General features: G+C 38.6%; 1 protein-coding gene across 1 annotated transcript in view; it reads left to right on the forward strand.

Annotated features, from left to right (window-relative positions):
• LOC149795851 (uncharacterized) overlaps nt 1-24,825 on the forward strand; it is an 85,307-nt gene extending 60,482 nt beyond the window's left edge. Inside the window, exons 17-18 of the mRNA XM_089963866.1 lie at nt 20,259-20,470; nt 23,121-24,825. Of these exons, the coding sequence (XP_089819992.1) occupies nt 20,259-20,470; nt 23,121-23,211 (303 nt within the window). The 3' untranslated portion in view covers nt 23,212-24,825. The remainder of the gene's footprint in view (nt 1-20,258; nt 20,471-23,120) is intronic.
• The last annotated feature ends 321 nt before the right edge of the window (nt 24,826-25,146 follow it).

Consider the following 25,146-nt stretch of genomic DNA (forward strand, 5'->3'; position numbering starts at 1 on the left):
CTCTTAATGGTCATTATCATGTCAAAGCCCATTATAAATCTGCCAATATGTACCTAAAATAAATCAAGATAATGAAGTTGTGCATATTAAATGAAACTTAACTAAATATCATTAACACATTAACCCCTAGCGACAACTTTACGGGGCAGGAGGTAGTAGCCTACTACCGGGCTCTGTAGCATCATGGTCATGCATGATACACTAAAGTGGGTGGTATTATAGAAAGGTAGACAGATGTAGCTCTACAGCAGCAGAGGGGGCGAACAGACCAAAAGCTTTTTGCACAATAAGCCCTCCCCACGGAAACTATTCGATAGAAGCGTTATTTCGACGAAATAAACCCTTCTATTCAGAAAACGAGACAAAAAAAAATGTCCTTGAGAAATGCTTCGCATTTCCAGAAATGCTTTGTATTTCCGCTGATATAACGCGAGTTACTTCAATAAATCCGACTCGTATCCGACATAATTTCCACGGTGAGGTATCATCGAAAAATCAGGTGTAGTTTGCGCCCCCTCTGCTGCTCTACGAAGACGAAGATTTCCAAGAAAACATTTTTATGTCGCAAATAGTGTATCAAGGCCGACGCGGTATCGTGTCCGCGGGTCGTGTAAATTTATTGTCACAAATCCATGCGGGGTTCTTTGAGCGCGACTAAAGAAATTCTTAAACTTATTAATATCCATATCGCCGCTACACCAGGTTTGATGAATATTTCTCAGCGTGTGAACATCAACTCCATTAAACACCGCAAGAAGATTACAGTTATCCCTGATTACTTTTGGAATTTGTGTATAACGCTGAGTAACATAAATCACATCAGTGTTTTTATGACGACCTCGTGAAAATATTCTTGCAGGATTTTTTTGCTTGTCCAGCATCACATCATCATACACTACTAGGTTATTTATTTCCCCGTTAAGGTCTTCCACGGACGGAGCTTCTTCAATATCAGTTATAAATTCAACTACTTCGTCGCCGTCTTCACTCAGCGCTTTTGCACTCTCATTAAAATCTTTTATAACATCATAACAACGTTGATCATCCACAGACGGAGCTATCAAGTATAGTTTGTCCCATTTCATCCACTTCATTATCATGTTCAGCAACAGCTGTGTTTTACCTGAACCGGATGGCCCAATTATAATCGCGCGGATAGAGTTTGGTAGCACTGAATTATGCTTAACTGGCTCTTTCTTTTTTGTCGCAGAAAAATCAGTGATCTCCATTTGTATATAAGGAATAATAATTATGGATCTATATTGTGTGAAGTGTAAGGCACAAACCCCTACGAATGATCTAACAACCATTACAACAAAAAATAACAGACAAGCACTTTCTGGTAAGTGTGCGCGATGTGGCACAAAAAAATTTAGATTTCAAAAAAAAAGCCTGACAAAGTCAGCGGAGGTGACATCGCAGCAACCCTCGGACGACTTCCAGGTACCCCTTGGGCTAAATATCCCGGAGAAAAACATCTCCCAGGATACAATTACTGCGGTCCAGGGACACGACTAGATATCAGACTTGATGAACAGTCTAAACCAAAACCGGGAGAGTATCCGATAAACGCTATCGACGCAGCGTGTCACATGCATGATGTTGCTTATCGAAGTAAAGATCTGCAAGACAGGCATATCGCGGATGTGAAATTAATTCATGCACTAAGCGCCATAAAAAATAAATCATTTAAGGAGTCACTCGCTAATTGGTTAATAAGATCAGCGATGAAATCTAAATTAGCATTAGGCGCTGGATAATTAATAACAATGGAAGCGATTTATTATTCCCCGGCCGGATACTGGAGAGGTAATGCAGCAATTAATAAACTCGCCAACGCGGCATCAGTAACACGCGAGGTTGCCAAAAAATGGCTGTCAAAACAAGCAATATGGCAAATCTACTTACCACCACCTCGACAAATCAACTTTGCACATTTTGATGTTAGTACCCCCAATGAAGTTCATCAGGCTGACATACTATTCCTGCCTCATGATACTGTCCGCAGAAAAATATACAAATACGCGCTAACAGTAGTTGATGTTGCCAGTAGATACAAAGAAGCAGAACCATTAATGACAAAAACAGCGTCCGAAGTTGCCTCTGCGTTTTCGCGAATTTATCAACGAGGACCTCTAAACTGGCCACGATTATTACAAGTTGATCCTGGCAAGGAATTTCAGGGCGCGGTGTCATCACTGACAAAGCAGCATAACGTTACCATACGACGAGGACATACTGAAATTCATCGGGATCAGGCAATTGTTGAGCGATTTAATAGAACACTCGCTGAGAGATTATTCGGATACCAGTACGCGAAGGAATTTCTTTATGATACACGATCTCGTGAATGGGTCGCAAGACTACCAAATGTGATCCACGCACTAAATAATGAAATTACCAGAACAACAAACATGAGACCTGTAAATGCAATCACAAAAAAATATATACCCCGCGTCAGTGAACGTGTTTCAACGCAGCCAACGACGCTAGCGTACCCGTTGCTGGGTAATGTCACCGTTAGGTATTTATACGAACCCGGCGAACTCGAAGGAGGAAAAAAAAGAGCAACCGATCCCACATGGAGTGTTACCACGCACAAGATATCTAGCATAACCAGATCAACTGGGAGAAACGCAATCTACAGATTAGATTCAACTGCTCCTCAGCGTGGGTTCACATGCGAGCAACTTCAGGTGATCCCCGCGGATACACAATTACCACCTCGATCACTTAAATAACTGCAGCAGCACCTCTGCGTCGATTACACTCAAGACAGGTCAACATCACATTTTCACGCGTATGACCGCGATTACTATCTATTCTATCTACGGTAAATTGCCTTGGATTATTTTTCGAATACTGCCACAGCAATAAACAATTACAACTCGCGCAGTGATTATTCTGCTGTTGTTGTAATTGTATAATAAATGTTTCGTCGAGATCAAACTCGTTGCCATTTTTTTTGTCGCTCTGTTTGTAACCGGCTAATTTCTTTCTTATTGTATCATCAGCGATTGATCTGTTGATGCTGTCGTTGATAACATCATCTAATACAATTCTTCGTAACTGACCTATCCTTCTTACTCTTGACACGGCTAAATAAACTAAATTTGACCACTCGATGCGATCATCAACAATCCAAACTGTTGTATCTGAAATAGTTAGTCCCTGCGAACTGTGGATGGTCATAGCGTATCCTAGCGTCCACGGGGATTTGCTCATTTTCAGTGCCTGTTCAACAGCATCGATGTCAACTAACACAATATCATTTAATACTAAATTCTGTTTTTCCGATCTCCCAGGTATATCAACGTCGGTATTCTGCAATCGCGTATCAGCTGGTCTATAACACAACGGCACTGGCAACATGGGAAATTTCTTCTGATGTAACTGAAATAACCGCTGCTGAAGTGTGTCCCTGACTATCTTTCTACTTGCCACAATTAAATCACCTGGTTTCCACGTTTCCCAAAAGTCGCTCAGCTCCGTCTCTGGAATTATTTCACGCATTATCTCACACTGGACTTTATTGGTTTGTAGCCTGATCAACGCCTTAAACTCTTTCAGCGTTTCATCGAGTGCTCTAACATCGTTAGTTATTTCCTCATAATAATCTACAAAAGTTTTCAGCCACGTGTGTGGAGATTCACCTGTAAATGGCGGTGGTTGACCATGATCGCCGCACATAACAACTGCGGTATTTTTCTTTAGCAACCAATCCAGAAACTGTTTTAATGTATCCAACGGCACAGTGTCTATCTCATCCCAGATGATTATTCCAGGGATATATTTCGTTCCCATTCGCGTAGGAGTCCATGTGCCGCCGCTGTATTTGAAAAAACTGTGATACGTGCACGCGTTAACATCCCGTTGTCGCATCTCCCTGGCAAGTCTATGTGTGGGTGTTAGCACAATCATGTCAGAGTTTCTAAATAATTCTATCGCGCGAGTTGTCTTACCGGAACCACCAGCCCCGTTGAGATAAACTGTTCTATGTCTCACAACAGGATCGTGCACCGGCGGCAGCGAAGTTGTCGTAGAAATTGAAAATTTCCCAGATATTTCTGCGCCGCGATATTCATCCTCGATTTCAACATCAGCCGATTCACAATATCCATGCAACATTTCATTTTTTATTCTCCATGAACCCCACGATGGATCATTCGGTATAACCTTATTCAACGCCGCTAAGTGTTTTTTATCGATATAGAATGAATCCGTTGCAACTCTCACTGCGTCAACGGGAAACCTATTAATCATCGACAATAGGTTTATTGATACATAAGCTAGCATCGAAGATCTCAAATGTGTGTACTGAGATGATTCTCCGTCGATATAACTAAAAACAGTTCCTAATTTTTCCCCGTTTGACAGAAACACATCTTCGCGGGTACAAAACGTATTATTCGTGGCGGCATCAGCGACAATAAGATCCAATTCGGCCTCGTCCATGATTAATCGACTATGATGTAGTTTATGATCATACGCTCCACCTTGAGTAAATTTTCCTATTATTCTTCGTCCTAGATCTTTTGCTGTGCTTTCATCAGTTCGGGGAGCTCTTTCGATGATAGTGTCGATAAAAGATTCTGGATATTCTCGGAAATTTTCAATTTCTACGGTGACTTGCGGAGTTGGCAACCAAACTTCGGTTTGACGACAGTAGCATATAATCGCTTCACTGACCGTCAGCGACAGCAGTATTCGACTGTCAAGCATGTATCGCAATAACACTATTGGTGCCCATCGCTTCTCAACGAAATGTTTACCAAACCAAGCATAACACACAGGATGTAAACCCGTAGCGAGTTTAAACGACGACACACAAGCAACCCCGGTCAGGTCAAAATCAGGCAATGGTCCGTTTATGGCAACTCTTGTCATCGAGCTTGTAATATGACCAAACCGTTTAAAATACTCACTACATTCTCCCCGCCCAAGAAAACTTCCTGGATAACACGCCGTCATATCCACGGATATCATATCGCGGTGATCATACTGGGTATTCCACAAACCACCGTGTCCGTATTCGATACAGCTCTGTTGAATATCCTCGAGAAAGCTCTTCGGGGTTGGTCTCCATGAATTTCGTTCTCGGGCTATATGCGTGACAACACCCGGGACAGTAAAACACTGCGTCAGTAACGTATCAGTGTTCGTCGCATGATATTTTTCTGCGAGTTTTTTCATTTCGTGATGTAATGCCGCCGTTCTGTATACCTCCCCGTTGGGTTTCACAAACTGATCAAACTCTCCCTCGAGGTCACTTCGGAATAACCACACCGACACTGGATCGGTTTTACTTATCTGATAAATAAAATCAAACATAGAAATGCTGGCATTTCCGCTCGTGGAACCACTAGCATTTTCCAATTCCGGATAATACTTTACAACACGATCTCGAGGAAATATCCTAACCGAGTCAGTCCAGGCGTGACTGTTATGATCGATAATAGTTATTGGTGCTCCACGGGAATCATATTTACTCTTGTACAATACCTCACCGGTCAACGATGAAACCGTTATAGGAAATTTTAGTAATCGTTCGAGCTCGGCAACATCATTTATTGACGCTCCTTCATCCACTACTTTTGCCGCCCACGCTGCTATTTTAGTCTGTCTTAGCGGTGTTAGGCCGTTTCCTCGCATTGCATTTTTAAAATGTTCCATTACTCGCTCGGCTACACAATTCAACCCTGTGGATTTTATCAATGACTCTGACATCTTCATCGGGGCGAGTTTATCAACGCGTGGTTTCTTCATCGGATAAATTCCATAAATGACTGCGGTCACAGGATACGCTCTGGCATAATACGGTATATCAATCCCAACAAGTACTCCCGGGTTTGAGTCTTTGGTTACGACGACGGTTTTCCCCCGCCGGGCATCAAGAATAGGGTCTAGTTTGTCTCTGATAATCCACGTTGTTTCACCTGTTTCCGTGTCGTCGACGCCAACGATAAATTTTATCTGAATGAAATATTTTTTATCATCGAGATACCCAATTATACTACGCGCGATTGTATCGTTGATGGTACCATCAATGATGGCATTTTCAGAAATGATTTTATACGAAGACCACACATGTGCGGCACCATCACGACGAAACTCTTCTTTGGCGTTCTTGATAACACCAATTACGAGTGTGAGTTCTCGTCGTCGTCGATCAAAAGTTAACCGGTCAAGATCGAATCGACCTCGGGGAAATTGGAGATTTCCAGGTTTTATTCTGGATAGTCTTTCAAAACTCATTATTATAATTAAGACAAGTATTTAAATAGACAAATATATTATATGCACCAATGCAAGTGGATTAAACTAAATTCATCAGCGCCGTGTAGCAAACCATGCAGACACGAATACTGTGGACAACATGCTCAACAGGTCCGCGGTGGGAGTCTAGGACCGATACCGTGTATCAGATGCGGCATTGGAGTACGAGGAAAAACGCAATTATGTTCAGCGTGTGGGGGGAAACGCTATCGAGAACTAAAACGGTATTATGATAAAAAAAATCCAGACTCGAACACGTTCTCGGAGCGTGATTACATAAATAAGTTTTCAGACAAATTATGAATTAGACAAATGATTTGCTTATAGTATAATGAATCAAGAATTCGTCCCCGAACAAGAATTTGTCCCCGAACAAGAATTTGTTCCCGAACAAGAATTTGTTGCACATCCAACTATTCCAAATTATGAGGCAAACCGAGATGGCACGGTGCGACACTGCACGCGAAGACGACCAGTTGGTACAGTTGATAATGCTGGTTATTTAAGATTTACTGCCACGTGCTCAAAGAGGTATTTATGTCATCGTTTCGTCTATGAGGTTTTTAACGGAGTGATCCCTAAGGGTTTTGTCATTGATCACATTAACGGTAACATACTTGATAACTCTATAAACAATCTTCGCGTGGTCACTCAGAGCAAGAACTGCCTACTGGGTAACACAGGGTGTTGTAAAACAGTTGCAAGAAGAGCTATTAAGTCTCGAAATACCCAGACTGGTGACGAAATAGTATTCCAGTCAATGACCGCAGCTGGCAAGTATTTCGGTATTTGTTCACCTGTTGTACAGCATGTCGCAACCGGGATCCACAAAACAGCATTTTCAAAGAAGCTCAAACAGAAGATTTCATTCTGTTATATAACTCTTATCGTTGACACAAACGACGATAACTCCTCCACGAGTGTGTAACGCTTTGCAGAGTTGTCGTCGTCAGAGGATTTGCTCCCCTGAGAAAGCCACCTTGATAAAATATTTTATCGAGTTCATAACATGTAATCATTTATTTACCGTAGAATATATATTTTTTTACAAACAATATCCTCGTTTTACTGAATATATCCGACTGTTTTGCTCTTCTGTGCTTGTTATATGACCGCGCTCGAGAAAACATACAATTAAAATATTTTAAACAAGTCCCGCCCACTGCTAGAGCGAATTTCCAACTCGCAAGTAACAGTTGGGTTATATACGAAATCGCTCCCTAAGACCTTTGGGTCGATCGAAAGTCAGCACGCGCAAGCAAAACCATAAATTTAATCCGCCAATGGCGGGTGTCTTTTGTGCACCATCCAATGGTCGATTCAATGGATGGTTTTGCTCTGCTGCTGACCGTAGAAAATGACCCACCTGCATGTTTGTGTCGTCATAGGATAAGGTCTTAGGATAAGATTACATGTTCATTGTGCCTTTACTTGCTGTCATACTCGAATCAGAGGTAAAGGTTGTTCTGTGTTGTATCGTCCCTCCCGAGCTTCTAGACCGTTATTTGACGATCTAGAAGTTCCTCATGGGGTGAGTGACCCCCAAAAATAAACAGATAGATGGATGCATAAAGCTCTACGTCACCTGGGTGCCCACCAATAGAAACATTCAGAAAGAGTGTTGGCCAAAAATAAACGGTAACATGAGGTGCCTAAGGGAAAAATCACAACACGAAGGTCTAATATAAGACCAAGAAAAAAAAATCCTAACAAAGGACTCATGAAAGAACCGTAGGCCGGTGAAGAGTACCCAGTAAGTGATAACCGCTCATCATCTATCTGTTTATTTTTGTTTTTGGTGATGCTAGCATCGCTCATGCATTTAAAAATATAAAAATATATAATAATATGAATCACGAAAATATAAATACCATACTTGTTGAAATTAAAGAATTACAACAGCGAGGTTTTAATATTTTACTAGACACTGAAACAATTATGTCAGATTTTGAATCCTTGAATGAGCTATCACAATCGGGGAAGAACAATCTCCCCGCGTGTTATAGGTTCATTAAGGGTTTGCAAGATCGCATTTACAGATCACTTGCCGGGATAACTGAAAATCAGGTATCTGAATTTATTCCACTGTGCCGTGCAGTTGAGAAGATTCGTCTTGTATTGTCAAGCGAGTATGAGACTCGAAAATTAATTAGCACCAGAGTGAGACGGTTAAAAGGTTATATAAAGAATCTAGACACGGAAATGCCTTGCATTTCTGACGAAAATACTAGTATTTGTGACTACGAGGCCGACAAGGAAGTATAAACCGCCGCGTGTGACTCACAGCACAAAGTGAAAGTAGAACCTGAGAAACGCTAGCCCGAGAAGTCCCTTGGACTTCCGGGGAAACTCAAAGAGTTTCTCGAGTGTAAAGCACATTTCCACGGTAAAAAAAAAGTGTATTATTTTTTTTGCCCGAGCGTGGAAACTCTTCGAGTTTTACATGAGAAATGCTTTGCATTTCCTGAGAAGTCCTTAGACTTCCAGGATTTGCTTAAGCGTTTCAACATCAATACAACAATGAGAATAGTTCATAATCTGTTCTCGTTGACACCAAGCTGTGATCATATGATTTTGCTGTAGCTGTGTTAATTGTGACGACGTCAACAAGAAGTCTTCGTCGCCGTACACGTCAACGATTATTTTAACGGGGAAATACTGTTCGTGTGAGTTTCCAAATGCGGTTTTTATTGCCGTGTGAAGAATTTGCTTATCATGAATATGAACTCGTGCGTGGATGTATTCGTGTTCCATTATACACAACTGTTTTTTTTTAATTGTGAAACGCTATGCGTGGAAACTCGAAGAGTTTCAGGACTTCACCAGTAAGTTCACGGAGACAGTCTCGCCACGCAGGTCCAACAACCCCCCCCGTTGGTCGGTGAGTTTAAAATTTATCGTTGACAACCACGGATTATTACACCGCAGATAGACCACATTGATTGGTTCTTGCACAATCAGAAAACCAGGGGGGTCTTTTGGTGTGAACGTATATAGGATAAACCCCTGCGTCGCCGTAGTATTATCTGATGCGCTGTAGCTACCGTCGATGACGTCACATACAAGATTGACCGCAATAACATCTGTGATATTTACGATCCCAGGTGAGATGTGTCTGCCATCGGATGCTGTACTGTTATCGTGTCTTAAAATAACAGGTTGTGGTTTTATTTTCGTGTACGCGGCAAGAATATCTTCGAAAGATTCCGCGATAAGATCAGAGACTGATTTTCTCAGTGTGTGTACGTTATATCCAGGAAGTTTAAAATCTGAAATATCCTTCACGGGAATACCAAATAGGGTTGCAAAATTCGATCTTTTTCGGTTTCCATAATCGCCCTTGAGATCCAGTAGATGTTGAATTACTTTTTGATTCATAAATTCCATCGTAGATACGAGTTTGTTTAGTTTTTCTATGGTGGTGATAATGTTCGTGCGAGAATGCAAAGCATTCCGAGAACTGCTTGCAGAAACGCTAGCGTTTCCAGTTCCAGGTTTTGTTATATCAGAGATATAATCTTGAAAATGTCCCCGCAACAGGTCTAGCTGTTGTTTATGTGCTTGTTTGATCGGATTAAAAAAATGAGCTTCTATATCTTCTGGCCGGTAATCCCGGCCTCCATACCCCTCAAAAAAAGCTGCCCCTATTATATCCAAGGGAACTTGATCTGATGTTGAAAACCGGGCTTGGCCTGATCGTAATTGATCTGAAAATAATAAATACTCGCCGCGCACGAGGTCGTGTAGTTCTTCCTTCGTGGTCTCGAAATCCGACTTCGATGGTGGCGGTGGACCCGGTCCGACCTCGGGTCGTTCTTGTGGCCATCCTAATACTGTTCGAAGAGAGCTGCTATAAATATCCACGGCGTATCCCGGTGTTGAGATTTCAATGACCGCAGACAGCGTTGGTTCGTGCGCGGTCACAGATATTTTGGCTTCCTTGCCGGTGATTCGTTTTATTTGGCGTTGTATCTCATTGTTGATTTCTTCGATCTGATAACTTCCAGTGGGTAGCGCAATTGTATCCCAGTCGAATTCGTCAGAGTCGGCTTTGGTTTTCCACGAAAACACAAACGAATTATTCGGCTGCTGACCGGAAAATGATTCCGACCTGATATTGGGCCAGCTGTGATACGCACTGAGCTTTGCTAATGCGATTTCGTTCACGGCAATTGGAGTTGGAAAATTAATGCTGAATTCTGGTGTCGTCGAGGACACTGAGATCATTGTGGTCCTTACCGGTGTTGTGTTTGTGACTATTTGCTGAAGCAGTTCCTGTGGCGTTGCCATCAGTGACATTATTTATTTGTTTAGTTTTCAAATAGTCATTGTACACATCTGACATTAGTTTGAATTCAGAATCTGATATCAACGCGGCGTCGCTGGATTGCGCGTCTAACGATGATGATATCAGCGATGATAATTTCTGATATGCGGTCGTGGCTGTATTTAATTTTGTCGTGTAATCGTGTAATTTTGTGTTAGCACACGAGGATATTTTTTTTGCTATGATGCCGAAAACTCCTGCTGTTGCTGTAGCAGCGGAAACAGAAATCGTGGCAGCGACTACTGCAGTCACTGGAGTGACCGCTGATAGTATTACTCCCGCGGATGCGACAACGGCGGATACTGAATAAACCATAACGTCTAACACTGTTATGCGTCTGCGGTATTTTTTTACTTTTTGACTGGTTACTTCGATGACAGTTTTTAACTCAGATTGCCACTCACGGACTTGATTATATCGATATTGTTGAGCATCTGGAAATCCTTCAGATTTCAACGTTGACATTATTATTTAAAATCGCTGGCGATTTTCAATTACGCGGTAACCAATTGAGGCGTTGCAGCGACGAATTCCAAACAAAACCAGTAAGATGTTGCTGTTAAAGTATCGTCGGCGGCTTCAAGCATAAATGTTTCCTCGGTTCCGCTGTTTAGTATTACAGTGCAAACCCCGGAATACTTATCGGTGGAATGTCTCCAAGGATATGTTGTGAAGATTTCAAATTTAGCGGCTGAAAACACAGACAACCTGTAAACACCGGTGGTTGTTGCTGTATATTTGATAGTGCTATTTTGTCGTGACCATGTTGCGAATCCCGATGATACCGTGAATACGATGTTGGTGATATGCCCGGGAGTAACTCCAGTGGGGACTTTAATCAGACTGGTTTTGTTAACGATCTCAGGAATACCCGATACTATATTCTGCTGTGTTTGTTTGATCGTGTTAATGTTATTTTCTATTATCTGAACTTGATCTGAAAAACTTTTTTCCGTTCTGACTACACCTAACCGGGTATTAATCTTATTGATATCGTTGGCGTTATTAGTAAGATTTGGTATGATTTCAGAAAGTTTCGTGTCGACGACTGGAGGATCCCCAAAGAACTTATCCACGGCCTCATCAGTTTTTGAGAAGTTTCTTCGAAGTCTTGTAAACGCGCCCACGTGAACATCATACTCTGCACGCAGCGTATTTAGTTTACCGTTGACGATGTCCACGTATTGTTTGTTTGACGCATCCTGGTCGGATTCGGGATTTGCTAACGCGGTTATTTTGTTGCCGCTCATGTCAAGTCCGCCGGTCATTACGTCGCCGGATTTTGTTACTTTGTCGCTGACTAGGTCAACAACGAGTTTGTACTGCGCGTCGACGTATTGTTTGTTTGCTGCATCGTCGTTCGAGGCTGGATCTCTGAGTACGGTTATTTTGTTTCCATTCATGCTGAGTTCGCCTGTCATCGTGTCACCGGCTTTTTTCACACATTTATCAACACCTTTATCAATACTGTCTTTGATGCTTGCGATTGATATATTCGAGTCCTTGATCCGGCCGCCATCACTAAATGCAACGAAGTTATCCTTGGTAGCTCCAAGAACTCTGCGAATTATATCATTCCACTTAATGTTGCTCGTTCTTAGTTTTCCTTGCTTGTCTTGGAAAATAGCAACTTCATCTGGGTCAACTCCAGCTATATTCAAAAGATTATCGACTTCATCTCGGGTCGCATATTTTGAGAGATCAACATCTGTGCTTGGTTTACCTCCTCGTGTGAAAGGTCTTCCGTAAATATCCACCATTATTCTTATTGCTGTTTTTCAAATGCTAGCATGAAAATGCCTAGCATTTCTCGATGCGGTATATTCATACACTACTCGATGCGGAGACGTTGCTGGATTTCTTGAGATTGCATCAAGAACATTTAAAACCTCGTTTCCACAAATGGGCGGATCAACTAATGTTTGTGTTGGTAGCGTCGACTGCCACACTGGAACATTAGAAAATCTGCTGTTGAGAGTGCGAGGCACTCCGCGGACATACCTGAGAAACTCAACTGGCGGTGCTAAACCGTACGAATCGAAATAGATAATTCCACGTGGATCGATCGCGTAAGCAACCCAGTGAGTTCCCGGACCATCTTTGTTGTCGAGATTGATAATGCCAGTTTCTGGATTATTCGGCCGCGTCGGTAATTGATCTCGCATAAATACTCCTCTGAAATGTTTTATACGCAATTTTTTAACAGCATCGAGTAAATCAAAATTAGAAGCTGGAAGCGTCAACGGCGTTAGAATTTTTTTGGATACCATGATGGTGGAGTTCCTGGTAGTCTTAGCCCTGATCCGCGAGTGGATCTCCCCTTTTTTTTCTTATACCCGTGTCCGGTTGCTTTCTTTAGTGCCATTCCAGCTGCGGTTCCAACTGCACCAAGTGCTGCTGCCTTTGCTACGGCTGGTGCTGCCGCGGCAATCAACGCCGGTATTGCTGCGAGAAGAGGAAATATTCCACCGGTTTTGGTCATGTCCTTGATAGCTGCAGCAGAGAAATTAAGTCGGACACCGGTTTTTGCTGTTAGTGCCTTATTAAAATGTTTAATCTGAGTATTAGTCAACGACAGCTTGTTTGGACCACCAACAAGTTGATCTCGTTTTAGTGTTATTGATGTCCCGCATGTGCTTGCGTTCTTCGATTGCAATTTCTTCGTTTGACCGGAAGTCAAGGTGACATTAACATGACTGTATGACATTATATTTCAGAAACTAATCTAATTGTTACATATTTTCTACTGGAGCGTCAATAACTCTCATTCGTCCGCCAACACCTTCAAGCAGCATTGCTTTATCGGAGAGTATGACAGCAATCGCTCTATAACCACCAGCAGGAGCACCTACACGAGCTCGGAAATGCAGGTCGACAACAGATTGTTTAACCAGATCAAGATGTTCCAGCGAAAAGTAATAAATCGGATATAAACTCATAAAGTCTCGCTGTGATATTTGCAGGCCAGTGTCTACATTAAGGTCGCGCCCCATAAATGACATCAGACGATGATACGCGCGTGCGACACGATGATGTTCGAAATCTATTAATATATCCTCAGATGGCTCCTGATGCCCATTTATTCTCAACGAAACTTCAGAAACTCCAAGTGTATCAAATACCATTGGAGTTCTTGTCTGGTCACTTATTCTAGCACGGTATTGAAATGCAATGAAAATATGTCGTGGTGCTGATACTCCTTGTTGCGATGATATATGCCATGTAAACAACCCGCCGTGATCACCCTGAATAACGTCTGTGGTTGTTGTTTTCCAGGATAGCAGTGATTTACCACCCGTGTCCATAAAAGACAACAGTCGTTGTTCTTCGGTGATTGACGGAGACAACACTGGCATCCACAACCACAGTTTAGTTAGTATTACCTGACCAGCGGCAACAGCAGCATCTCGCCAGATAGCGTCATTATCATCAGGTTTTCGCACAAGTATAACTGTGTGTTTGGCACCGAATATAACCTTTTGAACATCTCTGCAGAATCCAAAGATGTGAGACAATGGAATCACACCTGAGAACTCTTCATCTCCACTTAACATCGATCTACGTGTTGCAAAACCCAAATTAAAATTTTCGTTCATTGATAACACTGCGGGTGCATCTGCTGCTCCTCCTGCAGCTCTTACATCACCCGTGATAACATTCCTGTTCTCGGGGCTGTCGGTTACATCCTTTGCAAACATCATTGATGGTCCGGCTGATCTGGTGTAATCATCCGAGTATCTCGCCAACCCGAGAATTGTTGTGGCAACGTCGACGTTATCATGAATTGTTTCAATTTCTTTTCCATCTATCATATAAATAGCGGATTTAAATAACGCCATAATCCCGTTGTTAACAAATCCAACTCGGTCGCCGATTCCGTAGTTAGTGTTATCATTCTTTAAAAACCTACCTTCAACTTCGATGAAGGCCTCAGCGGGCAAGAAGTATCTGCTTGTATCCTGGACCTGTAGTTCAATTCTTCCCCGTTGGTTAGGATTACGTGCTTCATAAGAATAATATTGAAAATCACGTACAGAATCATCTTTAAGTATTGGTTTAGACATATCAAATGCATCATTGGATTTTCGCACAAACATTATTATTATTCGTGATGATCTAATTAAAATGTTATCGTCACCGGAAACCACTACCAGCTATCAAATTAGCAGTTACACTATCTTGCAACGCTTTGGAGGTAATTCCCGCTGTTGCGATCTCAGCTAATTTCTGATTTACGGCCTTATTTACTACGCTACTAACATTTGCCGGCATAACTTCAGTGGATGGTAGTTTTACTGGCGCGGGCCTCTTAATTGGGGTTTTTTTTTGTATCAGCTGTGCTAGTCGATCCTTAATTGATTGAAATGCTTTTCCGGCAAGACTACCAACAGTGCCAATGGCTTTATCCTTGACAACATCAGCGGCTTTCATCGCGAATTGTTTTACTAACGGTCCAGCTTTCGGAGCGATTCTTGTGACTAAATCCCTAACAACATCACCGACTCCATCTCCGTAAACAACCTCGTATACTGGTAATCGTGAGTTTACTACTCTGACACTTCTTGGTCTGCGAAAAGAATCGTGTAGTATCATTTTATTTAATTATTGTTTCTCTAACTAAATTTACTAGTCGCTGTGGTAACCGTCTGCGAGTTCATCAATGAGTCCCCGGTAAACGCCGATATCCATAATGCCACGCTGAAATAGTCTCTGACAGATATTTGCGGCTTCATTTATAATTTCCGGAGAGTTGTTTCCGGCACGTCTTCCTCCGATGAGAACTTCTAACCGGGACACATCATTGACGATATTGTCAGGACAGATGTGGTTGTTATATCCGCGACCAGTGTAACCTTTTCCTATTTTCCTTATTTCCTTTTGTACCCTTTCAATATCAGAAATTACATCATTTTTCTGAGCTATTTTATCTGATAAAACCATTTTACCAGAAGCAGTTTTTATTTTTTTTTGTTCTCTTATTTCCTCATTTAATTCGTTTAATATATCATTTAAATTGGCTAGTTCCCCCTCTAATTTTTTTCTTTTTTCTGATATATTTGGGGGGATGGACGAAACAGGAGTGGTAAAATCATCATCAGGAGCGCTAGCCCCCATTTGTTCAGGTGATGAAATTTCAGGCACTGGATCAGGCAGTGTTATTGCGGGGTCTATTTTTAGAGCTGGTGGTTTCTTCTCCTGTAGTCTCGACTGTTTTTTCATTTCCTTTTCCTGTATTTTTTTCTTCTTTTCTTCCTCCCTTTCCTGCCTTTTCATTTCCATTTCCTGTATTTTTGCCTGCCTTTCCCTTTCCTTTGCCCTCATTTGTTGGTCTCTTAGTTCCTTACTAACCCCAATTACGCCAGTTTTTATGAAATTATAGGTATCATCAATTTTAGATATTCGAGAAATACCTCGGTTTATTTTGTAAACATAATCCCTCCAATCATTCAGGGTCATACCTGAAGCAGCTTCTGGTTTTAGAAAATCTTGCCGGTTAGGATAATTTAAGACAATCCAAGCAGAAAACTCCCTAAGCTCATCCACGCTAGTAAGTGGAATATTTTTTATATCAGTAATACCATCTTCGGTAAATTTATTAATAAATGTTTCCTTGGCAACTGTCACTACTCCGGCGGCACCTGGATCAACTACAGCACCTTCATCTGCCTGTTGCTGTTTAAGTTCTTCTATTGCTTGAAGTAACCCTCGTTTTGATTTGGTAGGGTCAGCAGGATCAGGTTTTCCTACAATTGCAGTTTTAACTTCACCAGTAGCTGCTGTAATAGGCTTAAATAATTCCTCCGCGGATGTTGCAAACTCAACTTGCGCTTCTTGTCTTGCTTTTAATTTTTCTCTGACGGAATCACGGACAGGAATAAATTTTTTAATCGCGGCTAGTCGTTGTCGTGCCAATCTAGTTGTGAATGCTTCTCCAATATTTGCCATTATTTATTTGTCCACGATTTAATTTCCCCGCGAAAACTCTTCGAGGGATCGGGGACATTTTTTTTTGTCTCGTTTTCTGAATAGAAGGGTTTATTTCGTCGAAATAACGCTTCTATCGAATAGTTTCCGTGGGGAGGGCTTATTGTGCAAAAAGCTTTTGGTCTGTTCGCCCCCTCTGCTGCTTCTACAATGATACCAAATAATCTGGAATATCTAGTTGCACTACAAAATACAGATAGAAAAACCTCATTTTTTGGACCCGACTTTTTTCCCCCCAAAATCGCCCATGGTCAGAATCCTATTTTGTGTCTGGATTTTAGACTTTTTGGTCTTAGATGTAAGGCAAACCTGTATGAACTGCAAACAGACAGATGAGCCTTTGCAAAAAGTAGGATAAGATGGGGATTTGGAATAAAGAGTGGTCTCCATACAAAAATAATAGTTCTGTTTAGGAACAAACAAAAAAAGTCCAACTTTTACCCTTCTGCTCATGCATGAGTCAAATAGTCAATGAAAAATGACGTTTCTAACACAACTAGGCAGTCTGTTATTGAAAGATGACCGGGGATTTGGTGTTTTCAAGTCTATTCAGAAATAGCTTTTAAAATGTGTTTCCTACATGATTTTCAGGCAGAAATGACAAAAAAGCTCCAGGGGTTAATGTGTTAAAATATAAATTAAATGAAAACAAAATCTTAACATTTAAAAACAAATTATCTTGCAATGTTCATTAAGAAAATTAAATGTCCTAAAATCCAGGTAGACAAACATTATATTCTAGCAATAAAGTGAATAAATTTAAAAGCACAAGAGTGAAATATAATTGTAGACTCTTGTATGTAAACACTTGATCTCCAGGGTTTATAATTAGATGTTGATACAATCTCATGAATATGTTGTTTTCTTTTTGTCTTTTCTTTTAATAATCAAGATTAGAAAATGATGTAAAAAATCCAAGTAGAGACAACAATCCCAAAAGTTATAAGGGGATAAACTTAAATATCTAAACATTCTTGGCTAAAATTAGTGTCACATGTAGCTGTTGAATTTTTTCCAGCTTTTTTTAAGATTGAAAACTAATATACAAAGCACAAGTCTGAATGGTTTTTAAATAATTTGTGCACATTTGAAAATGGAATAATTGAAGTACAAATTGTAGTGAAATTAGTAATTTACATTATGAATGACCCCTTTTTATCCTTCAATTGTGAAATAATGTGGGATATAATATAATATAACTAATTTGCATGGGGTACCAATTTTTATGGATTTCATTGTTGCCCTGAACCATGAATTTAAAATCCCCACATAAAATTAGTTTGACATGAAGAAGAAAAAAGATTTAGATAAATCACCATCATGTCTGTAATCTGGTGATAACATGCTAGCTTTTATATCTGTTTGTTTTTTATAACCTTATGGAAAAAAAAGAATTTAAAATGCATTTTTTAAATTGTTTCAATGCACACACATGCCTATACAGTATCCAGTAGCCTTACATTGATGTTGTGACATAAGTAATCATAGAGAGAAATGGCAAAAAGCATCAGATATTCAAACACTTGTATTACTGAAGAAGACAGAATTATAAATGATAACAGAAATGAAAATAAAATTTAATTCTTGCTCAGTTTGATTCTTCGTTCAGGTGAAACAGTTGTTATGAACATAAATCCTTATTAAAGTATGTCTCATGTTATCTAGTGCTTAATCCCAATGAACAACGTGACTAAATACTAGAACTATATGCTTGAAGTACAATTACTAATTAAACATATGGTATGTAACTAATTACTGACATTGACTGGGTTTTTTTTTCTTCTTCTCTTTTAAAGCAGAATTCCTGTTTTCTTCAGTTTTTAAATAATGATTTGTCCAGCCCCATTGCACAATACTTTAATCATATAAAGCTGATCCTTGCAATATTGTTCATTCCATATGTTTTTTAACATATGATCAATGTAATGAGAAATCTGATTGGTCAAAAGTTTATACTAGTCAAATCAATATTCTCTTCATGGAAATAAGCATGCTTACCACACATGGTGTCACAAATTGTCAGTGGAGACACAGAAAAAATGTTTGGATAATGGTTTGTAAAATGGATGGAAATGGGAACAGCATGAAAGTGAAATAAATGGGAACATAGTTTGGTCAGTAGGTTGATAAATGAATCCCATGGGACTAGCATTTTCCAATCTTTGCAGGAAACATTTGAGCTACTACTGTCCACTCTAGCATTTCAAGTTTTAAATGAAAAGGAGTTAGACCAGTATGATTTGGAAGTTAGAAGGTTCCAAACTGATTCCATTCCATAATTTAAGGAGGGACAGCATACAGATCACTGGTGGGGATTCAAGTGATAATATTATTGTCATCTACCCTTGTCTATCAAAGATGCTCATGTCTTGACTGGCTTGTTTTCATTGCTGACAAGCATAGTCATCTTTTAATATTTTGAATGATATTATTGATGTCATGAATGATATTGTTGATGTCATGAATGATATTGTTGATGTCATGAATGATATTGTTGATGACATCAATGATACTGTTGATGCCATATCAGGGTAGATAAATATAAAAGTCTTCAACTCAGTACAGAACATCAATGATACTGCTGATGCCATATCAGGGTGAATTCACATAGAAATCTTCAACTCAGTACAGAACATCATTTGATATTGTTGATGCATTATCAGGGTCAATAAACACAGAAATCTTCAACTCAGTACAGAACATCATTTGATATTGTTGATGTATTATCAGGGTCGATAAACACAAAAATCTTCAACTTAGTACAGAACATGAATGATATTGTTGATGCCATATCAGGGCGGATAAACATAGAAGAGTATATATTATGATGGACCTTTGTTGTGCACAAAAAGTGGGTTGCTACAACCTGCTTTTCTGATTTATTAAAAAAATAGTTCAAAATTGTGTTCATCCTCATCCAGGTTGTGATTCTATACCTCTACATCTACTGTCTTCAAACTTACACTGTGTGTCCCTCAAGCGATTAGCATAGTTCATACATCAAAATGTTGGGTGGGACACTAAGACCTACTTTTCATAAATTTATACAAAATGTTTACACGTGACTAAATGCTACAATTTCATTACCTTTAAAACTATTGCTGTAAATGTTGCACTTATGGTACATCTCATGGTGAAGGCATTCAGAACATTGGTACAGTGTCACAGTAACATCTTTTTGACACTATTTAAAATTACTTGAGAAAGGTGAATGTGCCCTAATTTCAACTCTTTTAATCTATTGTTATGAAACATATACTGTACATGCATCTAGAGATGAGGCTATGTCAGTCCAAAGCCTGGATGGCTGTGAGCTAATTTATTTTTAACTATCTACTTAAAGTACCATTAACAATTAATGCCACAGAAGTTTGGGTATCTTGTGAACCCCTGACCCCTAATACATACCAGCCATATTTTCAGACAGTCTGGATGGGGGGTGAGACTCAAAAGGTATCATTAGTCATGACCAAAGACAGCGACATCATCCAATTTAGAATAAACTATTTTTCAGATAAGCTTTTAGAAAATGATTGGAAATTAAAATCTGAATCAAACACAATATATTGTCTGTCTTATTTAAAGTATTTAATACACTTACATTTAATTTGGTACAAAACATAAGATTTTTGCTCATTTTTAACACTACTTTAAATGCAATGTATTTCAGCCAGATCATCCATCCCCAGGAAAATGGTATAATCGTATGACAAGAACTGCATACTTGCCTAATACACCAGAGGGTAGAAATGTGTGCAGAATGCTTCAGCTGGCCTTTGACAGGAGACTGGTATTTACAATCAGCCAGTCACACACAACAGGAAAGGAAGGCCTCACTTGGAATGACATTCATCATAAAACCAATCCTAACCCAGGGGCACAGTAAGTAACAGTTTACAGAATTAATTCTATTGCAGTTGTCTTTTTCTTAGCAAGGAGACCAAGTGAGCTTTATGAGATGGTCCAGCATCTGGCATATGTCATGTGAAATCCATCCACAATCACTATTTTCAAATCCTTCTCAAAAACCAAAGGACCAGTTTCAGCAAAACTATGCAGTCAGAATACACCAAGGTATGAGTGTCTTTCAGGTTTCTACAAAAAGTGATGCCAGTCTGCCATAAAGTATGACTGTCACTGCTAACAATAAACAAGAGTCACTCAAAAGGACTAAAACCTTTCCTGTCCAAAAAGAATTTCCAGCAATTCAAGACATGACCATTTTAAACTGCTGAGTATTAAAACCATTTTTGTTATTCCTTGTGAATGAGATTTTCAAATTAGCTGCATTGTTGAACATATTAGATGCATGATTGGCACCATTTTCATTTAGGACAAACTAGCAAACTAGACATCATTAGAAGACTAGGTGAAAATCCCATGCCAATATGACCACCCATTCAGGAGGAGTAGTGAATATTGCCATCAGGCTTGGCAAAACTAATGTAATATTGGCACCATTTGCATTTAGAACCAACTCAACATTATAATAAGTCTCAGGTGAAAAACCAAGTGTTGATATAATCATCAATTCTGGAGGAGTAAGCAGTGTCAAGATTTTCAAGATGGTCACCATAGTGCCCATATCGGCATTGTTTTAATTTAGAACCAACTAGACACCATAGCAGTCACATGGTAAAACTCTCATGTCAATAGAGCTTTCTATTTAAGAGCAGTATTGATGACAAGATTTTTAAGATGAATGTCATATTTGAGGTCTTATCAACACCAATGGTTATTTAGGACCAGCTAGATGTCTTAAATAGCGCTCTGGCAAAAACCTTTGTCAGTATGACTTTATATTTAGGAGGAGAAGCATTAACAAACTTTTCAGGATGTTGAGGTCATATCAGTACCATTTTCAATTCGGACCAACTAGACATGATAAAAAGTCTTGTGGTGAAATTCAGTATCGATGTGACTTTCTTTTTAGAACAGGTTGAAAAACCCTTTAACAACTTTTTCTAAAACATTTGTTTAACATTATTTAGCAAAATTTGACAGAATACGTCCAGACATAACTGACTTTAAGTTTTTACAAATTATGCCAGTCATCGATCAAATATGGCCATTGTTGTGAAACCTTAATGAAAAACATTCCAATGACTAATCAAAATCTGTTGAATAAAATGATTGCATCACCTGTCATCTTGAAAATCTTTTTTTTTTTTGTGCTGATTCTCATGAAGAAATGTTCGTGTGGACAAGAGAATTTCATTGAAGCACTTCTTGCCATATGCAAATGGTCATTTGAAAACTGCCAATTGAACTTCAGAAATGGTTGCATTTGAGGTCATCTTGTAAATCCTGTGATCACTACATATCCAAACTGAATGGTTGCAGAAAGATGGGGTTTCCACTGAAATATTTCTTCTTCCATGTACCAGTACATAAATTGGTTCAAAATAAAAATAGCGCTGATATCACTTCACAGAATGGCTGTGCAACAGCCGTCTTTAAAATCTTCTTGTCGAATTGACTTTATGTAAAAATGCTTTTTGCAATAAGTAGTTTGTCCCAAATGAGCATTCATCCTCATCAGTTAGTTTATTGACATTTGATTTCATTAAAAAAACCTATTATGCAGTATGCAGTTGGCCCAGTTTTAAAATGATGCTAATCTAACCTCAAAAATGGCTGCCATTATGGCTCTATTTAAAATATTTTTATTACGTCTCCAAAATTTGATTATCATATCTGACATATAGTTTTCACTGAAACACTATAACACTATCTAGCTGATTTTGAGTCCAAATTATATTTATCTGACCACCATGTTCATTCTTGTCTGATGTGTTTGAAAACTAAATCCACTTGTCATTGCGGTCAAGCCAAGGGAAAATACAAATATTACGGTCATCTCACAAATCTTATCACAACTCCTCATCTAGGTAAGGTGTCAATGATATGGGGATTTCACTAAAATAAATTTTGCACTATCTGTTTGGCTATGAATGAAACTGGTGCAGACCTGACCACTAAGACATCTGCTGTAAATGAGTTTGTTTTTTATTGACTGTATGAATACAGTGACTTGAAAATGAATTAGATTTTTCTTTGTATTTTGTTGCTTTGCAATAAATAAAGTTGATACTTAGCATTCTGGCATTGATTTCAGTATCAAAGGTCATGCCCCCAGCTTTTATATGTAACTGTTCTTTAGCATGAAAATTCAGACAGGTATAAATGTATTTATCAAACTTTTTTGTCAATATATCCAAAGAATTCTGAGTAAAGGTAGTTCAGAAACACAAATGTAATCCAACATTTTACTACAGATTGAACCTTACTTAGTGTTTGGTGTTCAGGTTATTTCACTTGCCATGTGGAGGAAATCATATAATGTACAATTTGCACTACTTTGTGTCAATTTGTCTTTAGTTTCTACACAAAAAATTGGTTTAGTAATTTCTGTTAGCCATATTTATGAAATTTATTTGATTGTATTTTATTGTTTTATAAATACATATAAATGCTTTGATATTTTTGCATAAATGCTTCTTAAATTTGTAAATATTACTTTTATTTTTAGATTTGGTTACCCAGACCCAGAATATCTGACAAGGGTGAAGGATGAGTTGGCTGCCAAAGGAATTACAGAGGCTAATCTCCCACCAGAATAGACTGGATTATCTGAATATGGATCCACTGTATATGAAGGTTGTGAAGTTTACATGAGGCTCTGTGCATATTGGCAGTTTTAAAATATCACTGGAGTCCCCACTCCAGACATATGGTTATTCTTACATTATATTTACAAATTCTGTTTCCAATGCTTTGATGTTTATTTTCTTCACAGAGGATAGTCCTGTTTTACATGCCTGGTAATGTCTATGATAGAATAATAAGTATGTTGCATGTGTGTTTGAGATCATGTTCCAGGGTTCACAAGGATTTCAAAAGTCTTTAAAAACTTGTAAAAATTAAAGGATCATTTTTAAGTCATTAAAAGTTTGTAAAAGAAGTGGCATAAGTTTGTAAAAGTTTTAAAAATTGTGGGAATGTGATTATACTAAAGTCGTTATGTTTAATATTTGTCCAACTTATTAAAGAAAAATATTTGATGTGCAATCTGCTAACTTGACTGACTAGTGATTAGTGAAGACCCTACAAAATCAAGGCCAGAATAGATGTGGGCAGGAGTTATTTCCCTTTTTTTCCATATTTGCTGCCTTTAATGTTTCCACTGTTGTTACTGACTGAGTGACACAATGCCAGGCCCTTGTCTTTTTAATGATACATGGTTGTTGAATCCTGGCAAAAGAAAGATTTAAACACCAAGCAAAAGCATTTTGTACCTGACAGTATGTACAAAAAGAACTGATGTTTCATCCTTGAGGGAAGCTGCATTGATCACTCATGCGAATGATAAGTCAGTTATGGTATACTGTACAACCAGGCCTTTTATCAGAACAAAAGCAAATACAGGAACAAACTAATTACTGAAAAAAGGATTACATTATTGGAAATACTCGCTATTGCATTGTTTCCTGGCACATATATTAATTATAATTTATCTGATGTAGTTTTGCGTTTTAAAATTACCATTATTTCCATATCATGCTCATCAAGTTTAAGAAAAAAGTATGCAAAAGAGTTTTAAAAGTTTGCTAAATACTTTAAAAATTTAATGGTGAAAATCCCATATGAACCCTGTCATAATTGATCGATTCTGCAGCTACCCCACAAGATACATATTTCTAATAAACATATGAAATAGCCCAAAGGGCTGGATTTGTTGTTTACTGTTCATTTTGTTTGAATGCTTTCATTTAAATTTCCATTTATTTAGACAGTGTCGGGGTGATGGTAAAATCACATTGCTTTTTTGTGGGGATATTTTTACTGAAATCCTTTGACGAAACAGAGGTCCCTGTGCTAATAAATGGAATGCAAAAACAAGGGTGCAGAAATTTTATGTTCCTGTTTTAAGTGAAATTTGATATGTTTCTTTCACTTTTTTCAATAATTTTTTTTAATAATTTGTCAAATAATACTGATTTTAAACATTGTTGGATTTTCCTTTTCTTAGCAAAAAAAATGGTATACTGTCATCAGTGTATTGATTTCATCTTGTTGTGTTGGCCAGCTGTTGCACATTTCAGTGTTTGAAGTATACATATACATGTTTTTGTTAATTTTATTTACTTTCTTCTGTATTGCCTTAAAAACAATAAGTTTTTGCTGTTATTTAAGCATATATTAAATATAAAAAAATATTTATGTACATCTCAAAATATTTGGTTTTGAATATTTTGAACCAATTTCAAAGAATTTATCACAAACATCGCATACATTTTTTTAATCTGTATGTAAATATTCCTTTCTGAAAATAGCTTCATTGTAGAACCTTTAAAGGGACTCTTGTTGGTTATTCTTTCTGGATATGGTTTTTTAAGTAGACTGGAACATTTAATTTATAGTACTAATTACTTAAAAAGTATTTATTTTACACAAAATGAATAAATCAGATAAAAACTTTTCTCATATATATTGGTATTTACTAGTAATTTTAAGTAATGTTGAATAATAGAACAGTAACTGCCAGTTAAAATATG

The sequence above is a fragment of the Sinohyriopsis cumingii genome, chromosome 7 (assembly GCF_028554795.1).
Source record: "Sinohyriopsis cumingii isolate HCF-2022 chromosome 7, ASM2855479v2, whole genome shotgun sequence".
NCBI classification, from domain to species: Eukaryota; Metazoa; Mollusca; class Bivalvia; order Unionida; family Unionidae; genus Sinohyriopsis; species Sinohyriopsis cumingii.